This window comes from Equus quagga, chromosome 4 (assembly GCF_021613505.1).
Source record: "Equus quagga isolate Etosha38 chromosome 4, UCLA_HA_Equagga_1.0, whole genome shotgun sequence".
NCBI lineage: Eukaryota > Metazoa > Chordata > Mammalia > Perissodactyla > Equidae > Equus > Equus quagga.
Genome location: NC_060270.1, coordinates 102,888,335 through 102,904,290, shown reverse-complemented (window position 1 = coordinate 102,904,290; position 15,956 = coordinate 102,888,335). Strand labels below are relative to the sequence as shown.

At 39.7% G+C, this 15,956-nt stretch overlaps 1 protein-coding gene across 2 annotated transcripts in view; it reads left to right on the top strand.

Annotated features, from left to right (window-relative positions):
- The window catches only part of FAP (fibroblast activation protein alpha), a 73,994-nt gene that overhangs the window by 37,849 nt on the left and 20,189 nt on the right, over window positions 1-15,956 (top strand). For both annotated transcript variants that reach the window (XM_046659480.1, XM_046659479.1), the window contains 5 exons: window positions 2,715-2,819; window positions 2,918-2,988; window positions 5,242-5,295; window positions 6,922-7,046; window positions 11,275-11,322. In XM_046659480.1, coding sequence (XP_046515436.1) covers window positions 2,715-2,819; window positions 2,918-2,988; window positions 5,242-5,295; window positions 6,922-7,046; window positions 11,275-11,322 — 403 coding nt within the window. The remainder of the gene's footprint in view (window positions 1-2,714; window positions 2,820-2,917; window positions 2,989-5,241; window positions 5,296-6,921; window positions 7,047-11,274; window positions 11,323-15,956) is intronic.

Genomic DNA, 15,956 nt, shown 5'->3' with positions numbered 1-15,956 from the left:
TCTTTACCTCACCCGAGTTACCTGTGCGTGGAAAGCAGCTGTCTTTGATGTGCGCCATAAAAGGGGAGAAGATAACAGTCTTTGCTTAGCAGAAATATTCTTCCTGTTTGCCTGATTCTAATATCTTCAAACGTCACACTCTGCCCTGTCGTCTTCTTTATTTTCCGTGAAAATGAAATTTTAAGTTTTAATCTAGAACAAAACCTCTTTTTAGAGTTTCTTAACTAGCTGCAGGTGTGAGGAGAATGTTTTTACACTCTGGCACCTTAAAATATTTTGTGACCCTGGTTCCATTTTAGTGGTGAAGACACTAAAGAGCCAGTTTTTGTCTTTCACCCTGAGGAGTGACAGGGACGCATCATAAAGTGGTTCCTAGTAAGTAAGTATATCATCATTTGGCTCAGAGAGCAGAAATTTACTCTAAAATGAAAGGGTAATTTGCTAGACCTATGCTGATAAAATTCCATCCACAAAATTGCAAATCAGAATTTCCTGTTCCTGGGCCGCTTGGCCCTCAATTTCACCTAGAGGCATTAGTCTCAATACACAAACTCCTACCAAGGCTGGTCTTATTATTAATGAAACTAACAAGAGAATCATGTAAAGAGACAACAGTTTCTTATTATTCCATTTTTCATTTTGTTAAAGACTTACCAATTCTGTGCCAAAGAGATAAGATTTGGGACATTGTATTAATTTCCTGGGGATGTTGTAACAAATTACCACAAACTTCGTGGCTTAAGACAACAGAAGTTCATTCATTCTCTCACCCTTCTGGAGGCTGTATGTCCAAAGTCAACGTGTCAGCAGGGCCATCCTCCCTCTGAAGGCTCCGGGGAACAATCCTTCATTGCCTCTTCCAGCTTCAAGTGGCTCCTGGCAGTGCTTGGCCTTCCTTGGTTTGCAGCTGCATCACTCCCATCCCAGCTTCCGTCTTCACATGGCCTTCCTCTCTGTATCTCCCTGTGTGTCTTTGTGCCCTCTTGTTTTCTTATGAGGACACTAGACATTGGATTTAGGGCCCACCCTAATCTGATCGGATTCTTACCTTGACTACATCTACAAAGACCCTATTTCCAAATAGGGTCATTGTCTTAGTCCATTTGGGCTGCTATACCACAGATTGAGTGCTTATAAATAAGAGAAATTTATGCTTACAGTTCTGGAGACTGGAAGTCTGAGCTTAGGGTGCCATTGTAGTTCGGTTCTGGTGAAAGCTTTCTTTTGGGTTGCAGACTGCTGACTTATTATTGTATCTTCACATGGTGGAGAGCAGAGCAGAGGAAGTGAGTTGTCTGGTGATTCTTATAAGGGTGCTAATCCCATTTATGACCTTATCTAATCCTAATTACCTCCCAAAGGCCCTACCTCCTGATATATCATTTTGAGGGGTAGGGTTTCAACATATGAATTTGTGGGGGGATATATTCAGTCCATAACAGTCACCTTTGAGGTTCTATGTGAAAATGAATTTTGGGGAACGTTATTTGGATAACTATAGATACCGTATCAAATAAATTGAATTTTAATATCACACAATAATAATCATCCATTTTATCAAAAAGCACCAAGTATCAGATCACACATGGGGCCATCATTAAGGAAGCCTACAGAGATTTCCCCTGCCCTCTTCTTACCCAAAAGTAGGTCTCAGACTGGATGTCAGTAGAATAGGTATTTGTAGCTAAAAGATACTGGTATTCTTTTGGTGGTTGTCTCTTGGTCAGTTCTAAAGGAGCTGAACAGCTTGGTCGCCATCGTGTGGAAGTGTTCTGGCTAGAGAGAGCTGGTTTGGGATTACTTATGGGGCTATCTACTCTGCACGATGTAGAGTAGCTCTTTCCTCATGTAGGCCTTTCGCCATTTAGCATCCTTTCACAACCTGATGACCAGAAAAAAAGAAGCCAGCAAATGTAAGATCAGTCTAGTTTTTGAAAGGGAGAAACTGTTACGTAAATTTAGTGTGAGGACATTTGCAGGATTTTAGCTATCTGACCATTTAGGATAGTTGATTCAACAACCATTCAGGATGGTGCTCTGTTCCAGGATACACTAGGGACTCCACAGGTCATTAAGTGCTTCCCAGCAGGTGGCCAAGGGGGCCCTGGGAAGAGGTCAGAGTGAGCAATGAGGTCTGCTCTGCTCCCCGAGCTCAAAGAGCAAATCTCCCATTTGCTTGCCCTGGGTGACATTTTTCTCTCAAGTCCAGAAATCCATCCCTACCATTAAAAACTGTGGCTAGTAGGCCGTGATATTTTAATCTTTAAAATGTCTTCATTGAGTCATTGTCATTAGGTGCTTGGCATCAGACAAATCAAAAATTAAAAGGGCTATGAGCCTTAATGAAAGTCACACTTTGGTCAAATATCGCATTTTGAAGTTGGACTTGGTTAAATATCAACATACATTTGTGATTTTTTTAACTCTCTTTCAAACCACATAAACTTAGAACATAGACATTCAGTCAAATATAACATGATACACCCAAAGATGTGTTGTAACAATCAAGCAGTGGTTGGAATGTGCAAGTGCCTGTTAGAATTACTACAAAAGCTGTCTTTCTGAAAGAATGGAGCTTCAGATGTGTGTGACGGAAGGTAGGGAAGTCAAGGCATTCTGGTTCCTATACTTGTCACTAGACATTGCTTTAAAAAGAAATCTGTAGGTTTAGTTCAGTTTGTCTTTTGAACATAACCTCTGTTAATTTCTTTCAGTTCTTTGTTTCAACACCAGTTTTCAGCTATGATGCTATTTCATACTACAAAATATTTAGCGACAAGGATGGCTACAAACATATTCACTATATCAAAGACACTGTGGTACGTTCCTTCCAAGATTTATCTCCTCAAAGATCATTCACTTGAGGTTGCTCAAATAACGCTCGGCTTCACACAACATAATGTTTGTCTTTTTATAGGAAAATGCTATTCAAATTACAAGTGGCAAGTGGGAGGCCATAAATATATTCAGAGTAACACAGGATTCACTGTAAGTATTGCATGAAGCACAATGCGCCATTCAAGTTTTAATTGGCACTGATGGACGTACAAAGGATACTGCACCCGCTTTTCGTTAAGAGCACTTTTGCTATTTACTCTATAGTGTAGTTCAGACAGCCGTAATTTCATTACGATTGCATGTTCTTTAATAACTAGTCAACCTGATTTCCTTTTGGAGTGAATATTTAGTAAGTCTTCGTTTTTCTTCAGATACTTGGTAGATAATCATATAAAATTTTTTAAATAGTAACTGGCTGTCCAGGCAAATTTTACTCTTCAGCACTTGAAGCAAAGACGACCTTCAAAAGTCTATAGATTCCTTTGTAGTGATTCACTGTTACATAAGTTTAAGATTATTATCTATAACAGCTGTCATTTATTGAGCAATTACTGTATACTACGTACTGTAAAGTAGAAATGATTATACCAGTTTTACAGATGGGAAAGCTGATACTCAGAAATTTAATTAACATGGCCAAGGCCACGTAGTTAGTGGCAAAACTAGAATTCAAACTCAAAACACGTTAAATCTAAGGTTCTTATAGTTAACTTCAACATGGGACTTATTTCTTCCAGTTCTTTCCTTTTCAGTCCATCCTGTATACTGTCTAAATAAACCATCTTAAAATAATCCTTTATAATCAAAGTTCTCTGATCAAGAATGTACCGTTACTTTCCTAACTTCTAATAAAGTCTAAACCCAGGGTATTCTCTTCATGCTCATAAATCTGCCTGCCGTTAGCTGGAATTCTAGGAGCAAAAGGGGAAGATTATTAGAAACCTGTCAGAACCCCATTGCGAATCCTTGAAACTTTTTGAACATTCAGCAATGGGGTTTGGACATTCTATGGAGCAGCCATTAAAATGGCCAGTGTAAGAGGACAAGATAAAGACAGAAGGGAGATTAATTTCAGTCATAATAAGTTTAGGAGGTAGGGGAAAACTGAAGGCAGGAAGGCTCAGCCATGGTCACAATCTCAACCTGAGGTGGTAGAAGTCTGAATCAGGATAGGGGTAATGCAATATGAACTCTCTTTGAGGGAAAAACTATACCTCATTTTTTTGCATCCTTGGCACTTGACATAGTACCTGACGCAGAGTTGGAGTTCGATAAATGTTTGTTAAAGGAATGAGAGGAAGAGTAGATACACAGTAAGACAGATGGAGGCTGGAAAGGACTGGGGAATCAGTGGCTGAGAGGGAAAAGGAAAAGCGGATTCTACTGCAAGTGTTAGAGACGAAGACAATCGTGAAAACTTTGACATAACAAGAAAACTTCAGGGGGCTATTTGTAAAAGATACTGAGTAGCTTATTCACGGGTAGTCTGGGATGATGTGGAAAAGGCAAGTGCCAGTGATGATTGGAGCCATGTGAAGTTAGTGAAGATATGTAGAAGGATGACCTTTAGAAGATAAATTTAATACCGAGAGAGTTGTATTCTGTTGCCTTTTCTTTTTATTTGGGAATATGCAGGTTTTTATGAGTGAGGAGATGGAAGTACCTGGGCTGCTGACCAGCCCCAGGAATTAAAAACTGGTAACCAAAGTTTCGTTATTCTATTCCAAACTTTTCACATCCCTATTATGTTCTTCCTAAAAAAAAAAAAGGACAGTTACTTTTGTGATATTCAGATGAACTCAAGAGAGGAGTGAAAATTGTGTCGCTAAATTGGATTTCCCACTTCATGGCTATATTAAGACAGGTTAGAACTGGGACCCGGATACATAAGTAACAGTATGTTCTCTTGTGACTTGGTTTGCCTCTGGGTAAATTAACATGTCCCTTTGTGTGGCACCCCAGTGTGGGTGAGTTTCCCGATTTATAACAAACTTATCTACTGTCAGGCCTTCTGTAAAATAAATTCAAAGTATGTTCAGAATCACAGACAAAATTAAATACTACAGCATAGAGAAACCAGTAAACTGCTAATCTTGAAGGAAAGGGGTGCTATTAATCAAATATCCAAGTTTATTTTGTGTGGCTCAAAACTAACGAATCAGAATATAATATACTTATAACAAAAAAGATCACTGCGTAATTTAATCTTTCTCCTATGAGTTGAAAGTCAGAGTAAACACACAAAATTCAGAGTTATGAACAGCAGGGGTACGGGTACATAAATGCCAATCAATAGTTTCATTAGATGAACGTTGGACTATATTGTTTATTATATTACTACTAACAATTGTATCCCCATTTAGTCATCAACACTTATTTAGCAATTTCTGAATACATTTTCAGGTTTTATTCTAGCAATGAATTTGAAGGCTATCCTGGAAGAAGAAATATCTACAGGTAATTTTTGTCAAGTCACTCTAGTATTTTTATATGTTGATATTCGAATAAAAATATGTCAGGGTTCTCAGGAAATGTAGAATGTTTTTTGTCTTAAATTTAATAAAAATAATTTATGAATTAAGATAAAACATTCAGAGAGTATTGTACACTACATCAGTATAAAAAATATCCACCCCCCAAATATTGGCCAACTCAAAATGTTCATTTCAAAAACAAAAACCAAGAAATTCTAGTGCTGATGCAAATATGAAACTAAATCCTTGAACTAAATTTAGAGGCAATTAAGGACATTCATTCACTTAACACACATTTATTCAGTACCTACTGTGTACCAAGCATTGTATTTTTTCCCCATAATGTGTGATTTCTTGTAATATGGCTCACTTTGGCTTAAGTCTATTATGATTGGAAGTAACTCATCTCTGTTTCTAAATTAGTGTTTAAGTCAGTCAGTGGTTCACTTGGTGACGGGAAAGATGCCCTCAACAGCCCCTTCTGGATGTAGAAATAAAAACAATGGTAGTGTACTATATGCCAAGCACCTTTTTATCTGCTTTACATATGTAATTTCATTTAATCCCCACAACTCTATGAGGCAGGTGATATTGTTGGAGTCCAGATTTGTACCTAGGCATGCTGACCTCACCTCCTTACTTTTAACTGCCTACCTAATGTTTCCAAGATCACATCAAAATGTGAACATGAATACAACTGTAGTAGAGAAAATAAATTTCCCCTTGCTGCGTTCCTCTGTTCCCTCTGGATCATGGCTCCTTACCTGTTTGGGAGAATCCCTCTCTGCTACCCTCTACCATGCCCGAGGCAAGGTCAGGGGCAGCCACAGAAGAAATACTGCGGTGGCCACAGGTAACTTTACCAGCCACAACAGGGCTCCAAGCCTGCCCCTATCCTGGCTCAATACCACGTAGTCTGCCCCAGATGAGATTCTGATTCTGAGGGTTTGGGGAAAGGTCCCGGAGTCTATGTATTAAACCAATCACTCTGTTCAGGAGCCACACAGACGGCTCTGCTGGGGAGAGAGGGGGCAACATGGGAGGTGCAGGTTGGCTTGTGCAGGAATGTGTGGAGGGAGCATTCCCAGGAAGAGATCCCGTGAGCCCAAATTTCCTGCCACAAGGAATGAAAGACACAGTAGCCACATAGAACTGTGGTTTCTTATTTCCAATTTGCTTATTAGTAATTTCTCCTTCTCCTTTCTTGGTGAAATGGCTAGATTTTCCTTGTATGTTTTGCTGTGGGAGCACAAAAAGAGCAATGGGACAATGAAGAACTATGCATTCTCTGATAAAATTGGTAAAGTGTAAGAGTAATGGCTATAGGAAGTGACTACCTCACTCCCATTCAAGGTGTTAGATATTTCTCCCACCCCAGGAAAACACAAAGGGCCTCCCTTCAAGGTTTGTGCCTCTTCAGGCAAAGATGGATTGAAAATCAGGCTACATCAAAATACTACGATTCCCCTTTACTTTAAGCGATATTGGCAACAGAAAAATAAAGTGGGTTTGATGTCAATATGTAAATTAGTCATTTTACATGGAGTACTACATTTTGATAAGTACAATCTCAAAATTTCAGCTTGGTTTTATTTTCATTTTCCTCTAGAATTAGCATTGGAGGCTATCCTCCAAGAAAGAAGTGCGTCACTTGCCATCTAAGGAAAGAAAGGTGCCAATATTACACAGCAAGTTTCAGTGACTACGCCAAGTACTACGCACTCGTCTGCTATGGTAGGTCATGCACCTAGCACAAGTTCTACCATCCCACTGCCACTGTCGTCATCCTTGTTACTGCCATCTGATCAATCCTTAGCTACAGATTATTCAGTCCTTGTTATATGTGAGGATCTTATCTTATCTAAGGCTTATGGGGAAAAAATGAAAGGAAGATAAGAAAACATCATTATCTCCCTTTTTGCAGTTGAGGAAACAGAGTAGCTTGCAAATGTCCACACTGCTGGTAAGCATCAGAGCCAGGATGGCAATAAGGGTCGTTTATGGTAAACCCTGAGCTCTTTACCTACCACGTACCACTGCACCATGACGTGGTATGCAAACACTATCTACCAGCTATCCACAGCAGGATTCAAACAATATCATAAAAACAAGTGTTCTCTGATAAAATGGTTGCTGGACTTCAGCCCCATTTTACCGAAGAAATGTCCATCTCCTACAGCCAAGGGAAAGAACAAAGGCCTAGAAACCTGAGCTCCTTTCCTTGCAGGCTGATAACTCTTTGAACTGCAGTTTCAATGGGGGTGGAAAATGAACTTTTGTCACCTAGTATGTCCTTTCTAAAATGGAAAACAATAAGTAATTCATTCAAATAAAAAAATAGGTAATAAAATAGACTAAACATTTCCTAGCTATTTAGGCCATGTGTGAATAATTTGGTGAATAATTTCTATCGAAATTATTTTACTTTACGCATAACATTTTATCTACATCTTGAACAAGTGGCATGCAATAAAACAGGCTACGTTAGGCGATCAGTAGATCATGAGGTATGTTGGGGTCTTGGTAGTCATCATGCGGATTTGGAAAACTGACTTGGAAAATAATTACCCTTTCATTCTCTGTCCTGTCCCCCTGGTTAATCCCTGAGTTTCCCTGATGAAGTTCAGAAAACAGAAGGGGTTATAACAAAATGTATGCCACTCTCCTCTTTCTGGTATCAATTCTCCACATGGAGGTGGGCGGCTTAGAGAATAAATGGAATCTGACTGACTGAGATCCCCACTCAGTTGCAGAGGACCCTGGGGTTCCCTTTACTTCCCAGAAGGAAGGCCACCCTGACATGCCACTTCCCTAGGTCCAGTCACCTGGCCCCAGAACCTGAGCTCATTTGATTATGTAGAAATGACTAAGCATTTTAACCCAAATGCTCCCATCAAAATGGACACAAGATGTCAGTTTGATACAACGCCTTCCCAAAATGTTTGGTCAGTGGCTTTTATGAAAAATCAAAAGATTGTTTGTTGTTCATGACCATATGTGCTGATTGTGGTTATGGCATTTAAAGGTATATGTTAAATGTCCCTCTCAAGTTATGTGCAACATTTTTCAACCCACGCTATGTATTTCTGCAGGATATATTGAAAGCTTACGTGCCCGGAAAGTAGTGTTATTGAACTAACTGTACTGAATCTTCTGGTTGTCTTTCTCTCTTGAAGGCAGAGGCTACTTTCTTTTAATCTTTATAATCATAAGGCTAATGCATAATAAACATTGAAAGTTTGCTGAATGAACATAGGTACTAGACAAGATCAAAGTTTTGCTGCCTTTTGCAAAGGCTACCAAAAAACTCATTTTTGTGCTGATATATATACTGCAAAGACATCAGTGACCCTACACTTACATACTTGTATTTATATGTATATTTACCGGCATTCTGCATTTGTACAATCCTTTAACGCTTTTTGAAGGCACTATACCACTTTTTATATCCCTTTGTCTTCCTAATATCTACTTGAGCCTAAGTGCCCACTAAAGAGAAAAGTGAGCAAAGATTAAGCTCTCATCAAAAGTTGGTGGAAGAGTCCTTTCTAGAACTTGAATCGCCTGACTTTTCCACACTCACTTTTCCTCGGCAGTATGGTAATTTCCCATTTAGCAAAAAATACACTGTGTGGGAAGCAGCACATCGTCTGGTGTTTTTGAAGCTCCAGTAAAATGAGTCACTGAGCCATCATAGGAAAAACCTTGAAATCTTTCCCTTTGGGACTAAGAGTAAAGCCTCATTATGTAACTTCAAACTCTCCAAGAGAGAGGGTAAGTAAATCTCAGATAATAGAATTAAAATAGGTAAAAAGATATTGATGATGCTATGGAACGAAAGCAATGCAGAGGAGGGACTCTATGTAATTTATGCTTATCCCAGTAGGACCATGTCCTCAGGCAGCTGTGTCAATGGTGGTCAGTCATTAGTTTGTCTCATAGTTTGGGCAAAAAAGATATGCCAATTGTCACTACTGGAATTGTACATCCATGAAAATTCCATAGAGTGGATGCTGATTGACTGAAGTCTAGAAATGCAGACTCATGTCTCATTTCCTTGCATTCTGACCAAAAATGTGATATGTGCTTTCCCTTTTAATAACTTTGAAGAAAAGCTGGCCAAACTGAAAATCTCTGAAATTAAATCGCATAAAATTTTGAGAATGCAAACAATAAAGAACTGCTGGTTTTTGAGGGAGCCTAATAAATAATATCCCTTCTCCTCCCTCCCAGTTGTACTGAGAAGCCAGGCAGGAAATCATAAGATTAGTTTTATTATCTACCAAGGTGAGCTGGAGAATGTGGCTAAGGTGTGGCTTCCTAATACTGCACCCCAGAATGACAATTATTCACACAAATATGGGTATAAGTGGACTGCCACTGGCTTTCCCCATGGGGCCTGGCACTGTCACGCATCACTGAAAAGCAGATCAAAAGCATGTTCTCTGCAGGGAGAAAGATGCCAGGAATGAGGCAGAAAGAGCTTCTCACACCCAGAACTCACCAAAAAGGTCATTCCCTTTCCATTTGCTTGGGACCAAGGGTGCTACGCTAAGGACACTCCCTCCACATAGAAGGAAGCATCACGAGGGCAGATGAACATCTCACTCCCACCCTCCGTGTTTGCTACTCTAAGTCATTGACTACCTGAGCAAATTTATCCTTTGAAAGTATACTTACAGGGGCCGGCCCGGTGGCGCAGAGGTTAAGCGCACATGTTCTACTTCAGCGACCCGGGGTTCGCTGGTTTGGATCCCGGGTGCAGACATGGCACCGCGTGGCAAGCCATGCTGTGGCAGGCGTCCCACATATAAAGTAGAGAAAGATGGGCATAGCTCAGGGCCAGTCTTCCTCAGGAAAAAGAGGGGGATTGGCAGATACTAGCTCAGGGCTAATCTTCCCTGGAAAAAAAAGTATATTTCCAGGTATCATTTTAATCTATAGTTCAAGTGATAGATAATTAGTGTTTGATTGTAGATTTGTTAAAACAATCAGTTTCTGCACAGAGACCCTGAATTCCGTGTTGGAATATATAGTGGACACCAGTATGCCACCCAGACCCTCTACCTTCAGGACTGAATCACTCATTTCTCCAGCTGCTGAGAGTGCTGGTGGCTGACAGTTCACAGCTGAGCACCCCTTCATGAGATTATTCTTATCCCAGGCCACATCCAATGACCGTTCCATTCTGGACTATAAAAGCTGGCCCTGTTGGTCCCATGCAAGACAATTCTGCAGCTTGTCTAGCTCCAGAGCTCCCTGTGGCGTTTGTGGAGGCCTGTGCTGTGACTGTGCAGAGGCCCCCCTGCCTTTGCTGCCCCACCCTTCCTCTCCTTCTCCCACAAGTGTGCATCCTAATACCCACCCCAGGTAAACTTTGGCCCCACAAAACTCCTTCTGGGTCTGTTTTTGGGGGGCAATGTGACCTGCCACAGAATATTTGAACAGGCAACATATTCTATATAAATTTGCTTCTGCATATATTAATTACAGCAAAAAAAAGATGTTGGGTTCTACCTACCAAAATAAACTGAGCATTGAACCAAGAAGCCAGATTAAAAATACAATCTTGGTACCAGTGAAGGTTATTTGCTAATAATGTTGCAGCTAAAACTGGCTCGAATAGCATGACATCTTCCCAGAAGATGCCCCATTTATCCCATTTATCACTGAAGTTTCTGGGGTCCATTTGTGTAATTAGATCCTGACTGTTCAGGAGCACTCTTGGAAAAGTGCACAAGTATCTCCTCTCTCATATTTGTTCTTTGATTGGGATCTGAGACCACGTGTTGTTTAAATGTAACTTAAAAGGTGATGTTTACTTCTCTATGGGAACAATATAGCTGCAGAATTAAAAGATGTACTTGAGTTTGACACTAATCACAAATACTACCAGCAGTTCTTATTGTAAACTATGTTATTTTAAAACTAAGCCACGTGTTTGTTTTCATCCTGTGCACAGGCCCAGGCCTCCCCATTTCCACCCTTCACGATGGCAGAACAGATCAAGGTACTCTCTCTCTTGCATGCTGTTGTCTTGTCTAAAGAAATCCTGACCTCTCAGTGACACTACACTAGAGGAAGCGAGACTGTTTCCCCAGACCAACAGGGAGAATTACGATGGACTCCATCATCATAGCTTATTATTATACAGATTTGGGTATTCTTTGAATCAAACCCAATCATGTGAAATTCAATAATTATTTGCGATAAGAACCTGGTGTATCGCAGATGAGTTTTAGTAGAGGGATTAAACTTATCTTCCTTAATCAGCCTTATAAAAAACACAGAAGCCTAGAATCAGAGGGAAACTCAGGATATTTAGTACAACCTCCCTCCCAAGTAAGAATTCCTGTTTTTTTGTAACATCCCAAACTGGAGACAAATTCCAGATATAACTTCAGTTCACGCTAGCTTTTGTGTTTTAACAGCTACATCACACTATTGCCATGTATGAAAGCCCTGAAATTTGGAGGTTGTTTCCATTTTCAACTGCTGTTGAGGCAGCCCTCCATCCCATATTTGCGATATTGGTTCAAAATAGTTCACAGCTCAAAGACAACTGTTTTTGCTCTCGAGAGAGTTGTCCAAGTATATAATTGCCCTGATACTCTTCCTGAGGTTCTCTATCTTTTGATTTACTATTAAACAACATTAGAGGGTTGAAGTTGACAGAGACTAGGGACAATGAGGGACTTCAGCACTCGATCATCCCTGGACAGCTTTGGTGACAATTCAAGAGACTGCTTTGGGATTAGTTTGTCTGCCAGCTCAATGGCTCAAGTGGAAGTGAAAATAAGGTAATGAGGAAAAATAGAGTCAGTTCAGGAGCTCTGGACAGGACAGACATTTTAATAATGGGACCGTGAATTTGGTTTCATTTTGAAGGGTTTTTTTACCTTGTGTCTGATGATGAAACACTTTTAAGAATAACAGATTGTATTTCTCAATTTGGCTCATCCCAACCTTCAGGGAGAGAAATTTTAAAGCAGTACTACTTTCAAATCTGTAAGTTTTTGTTTTAATGGAAATCACCATAAATCTATAACTCCCATTTTATCAAGACTGCAAAGTAAAGGTCAGCTGTCCTTTTCCTATAGCATGAATTTCCACTTTCTTACTGTCCTTCTCATATTCCTGCCAGATACCAATTTTTGTACTGCTTATGAAGCTTTATTAGTTCACCCAGTACTTACAAAACAGGTGCAGTGTTCATGTCACTCTCATATATGTCATTTGTATTTATATGTTTTCTACCTTGCGAAATAGACTACAGATTCTCTTAGAGCACAGTTTTGCAAACTTGCCTGATGGTGAATTCTCGGGAGGTGTTTATTATAAATACATATTCTCAGGCCCTCCCCAGAGATTCCAGTTCAGTAGATCTTAAATTGGGCTAGGGGATCTGTATTTTTCATAAATGCCTAGACGTAAGTTTTGAGCTGCTTTTTAGAGCAGATTCTATGTTTTCTATTTATTTGTAGTATTTTCACCCATTTTCCATTGCATTTGATGCCAGCAATCTTCATTCAATGAATACTTATTGAGCACCTACCACATGAAGTCAGCCACTATGCTGGATACTAGATCCTTAAAATCAGCAGATACTGGGTTAGACATTGTCTGTGTCCTCAAAGAGATTATAGATCAGTGGGGGAAGCAAACATGTGAATGGGCAGTGCCAATGCAGTGGGGTAAAGTATTAAGATAGAGGAAATAGGGCATGAAAGCACGTAGACAGGGCACCTTCTCTGGGTTTCTTGGATTGGGAAATGATGATAGCTACATCAAACTGGAGTTTCATAAATATGAGGGAGGGATGGATGCTGCTTGGATGTCTGACTTGGTCAAGTGGGTTCATATTGATGCTTTTTACTGAAGGATGGGATTCACTGTGGAACGAAGGTTTTGGGGGAGATGATGAATTTTGTTTTGGATGTTGAGTTTGACATACTGATGAGATATCCAAGGAGAGCTGTCCTGGAGTGATATAGTTTTAGATATGGATGTTTGAGGATTGGTTTGGACTGAAGATGATGGTCAAGAAGTCACTTATTTATGGACTACATGGTTACTAAGGCCATGGAAGTGAGTGAGATAGCAGAGTGGGAAAAATGAGGGTGGGTGGGGGTGATGGAGAGTAAGCCCAGAATAAAACTGTGTGATTACCAAAAAGACAAGAAATAACAAGTGTTGGCAAGGAGATGGAGAAAAGGGAACACTTGTGCACTGTTGGTGGGAATGTAAATTGGTGCAGCCACTATGGAAAACAGTTTGAAGTTTCCTCAAAAAAATAAAAATAGAACTATCATGTGATCCAGCAATTCCACTTCTGGTTGTTTATCCAAAGAAAACAAAAACACTAATTCCAAAAGATATGTGCACTCCCATGTTCATTACAGCATTATTTACAATAGTCAACACATGGAAACAGTCTAAGTGTCCACAGATGGCTGAATGGATAAAGAAAATGTGGTATATATAAATATACAAAGGAATATTATTTGGCCATAAGAAAGATTGAAATCCTGCCATTCATGAGAACATGGATGGACCTTGAATGCATTATGCTAAGTGAAATAAGTCAGGCAGAGAAAGAAAAATACTTTATGATCTCACTTATATGTGGATTCTAAAAAACAACAAAAACTACAGAGCTCATAGATGCAGAGAACAGATTGGTGTTTGCCAGAGCAAGAGGGCCAGGTGGTGGGCGAAATGGATGAAGGAGGTCAAAAGGTATGACCTTCCATTTATAAAATAAATAAGTCATGAGACTATAAAGTACAGCATGGTAGCTATAGTTAATATTATATTGTATATTTGAAAGTTGCTATAGAGTAGACCTTAAACATTCTCATCACAAGGAAAAAAAATTGTATGGTGATGGATGTAAACTAGACATTGCAATGATCATTTCACAATATATATAAATATCAAATCATTACCTTGTACACCTGAAACTAATATAATGTTATATATAAATTATACCTCAATTAAAAAAACTGTGTGGAACACCAACATGAGAAATAGAAAGAGAAAAATGAGCCTGTAAAGGAGAGCAAGAGGGAACAGAGGGAGGAGGACAAACCTTGAGAGTATGGCGTCATGGAAGGCGGGGAGGAGAGGATCTCAAGAGAGAGGGCATTCTCATCTGTGTCAAGTGCTGCAGAGAATGAAGGCAGACCTTCTCTAAATCAATGGATTTAGCAATAAGGAGATAAGCATTAGCATTACCTCAGACAGAGAAGTTTCAGTGGAGCAGTGGAGGTGGAAGCCAGATTGCAGTAAATTAAGGCCTGCATAGGAGGTAAATAAAAAGAGATGGTATTTTCAACAGGTCTGGCTAATGAGAGGAGGAAAGAGGTAGGATGGCTTGAAGGGATTGGTAGATATTTAATTTTGGTTTTGAAAGATGATGAATGTGTGAGCATGGCAAATGCTGATGGAAGAAATTAGGAGACCAAAAGGGGTTGAAGACATAAAGGAGAGAGGTCATTGAGAAGCTGGGAAAAGATGCATTCCAGAAACAGGTGAGGATTAATTTCTTGCATTGTGATGAGAGGGAATAAAGAAATTAACTACGTAATTGTAGGAAAGTTTGTAGACATTGCAGAAAATAGTGCCATGACTTCATTTTCTCTGCAAAATGGGGTGAGGTCATTTGAAAATAACAGATAGTACTTGCACTGGATGCTATGGAAACCCAGGAGAACTTGACATGGAGTGTCAGTTGAGGCTTAGTCACTTTAGGCACAGTAGGTGCTCATTAAAATTACCCAACTCATTGATATCATTTATCAGCTTTTCCACAGATTCTTCACATAATTTAATTAATGAGCAATCCATTGTGGTTAATATGATTTAAACAAAAATCTCACACATGATCCATCTTTATTACCACTTGATGTCATCAAAATGAAGAGTCTACAGATAAAGAGAGAACATGTACTACATGTCAGTTACTAGGTACTGAGTATGCTGGGTACTTCGTATACAATGATGAGTGAAAGAACATTAAAGGTGCAATCTGGACTGAGCGCTCCTTTGCCAGGTCACAGACTTTAAAGTATGCGTTTTGTTTTTTGGGGGTTTTTGTTGTTTTTGTGAGGAAGATTGGCCCTGAGCTAACATCTGTTGCCAATCTTCCTCTTTTTTTCTTTCTCCCCAAAGCCCCAGTACATAGTTCTATATCTTAGTAGCAAGTCCTTCTAGTTCTTCCATGTGGGATGCTGCCACAGCATGGCTTGATGAGCAATGTGTAGGTCTGTGCCCAGGATTGGAACCAGGGAACCCTGGGCTGCCGAAGCAGACCACAAGAACTTAACTACTATTCTCCCCAGGCCAGGCCCTCGTCATAGACTTTTGATGCAAAGTCACATAATGCAATTGCTACCCCTTCCTCTCCACACAACCCTGTGAAAATCCATTTTGCTCCAAGGGTGGGAAGGTTGCCCACTTATCATCCAGAAAAAAATGTAGAAGCTCTAGTAAGCTTTAAATTTAATTTGACATTTCAGCAATTCATGAATCAGAAAAGTTCAATAGCTAGGAACAGAATGGAAAAGGAGTCAAAGTCAAACCAATCTGACACCACCTGTACTTTGTCTCGGACTTTCAGTACCTGTTGGTAAAATGATAAAA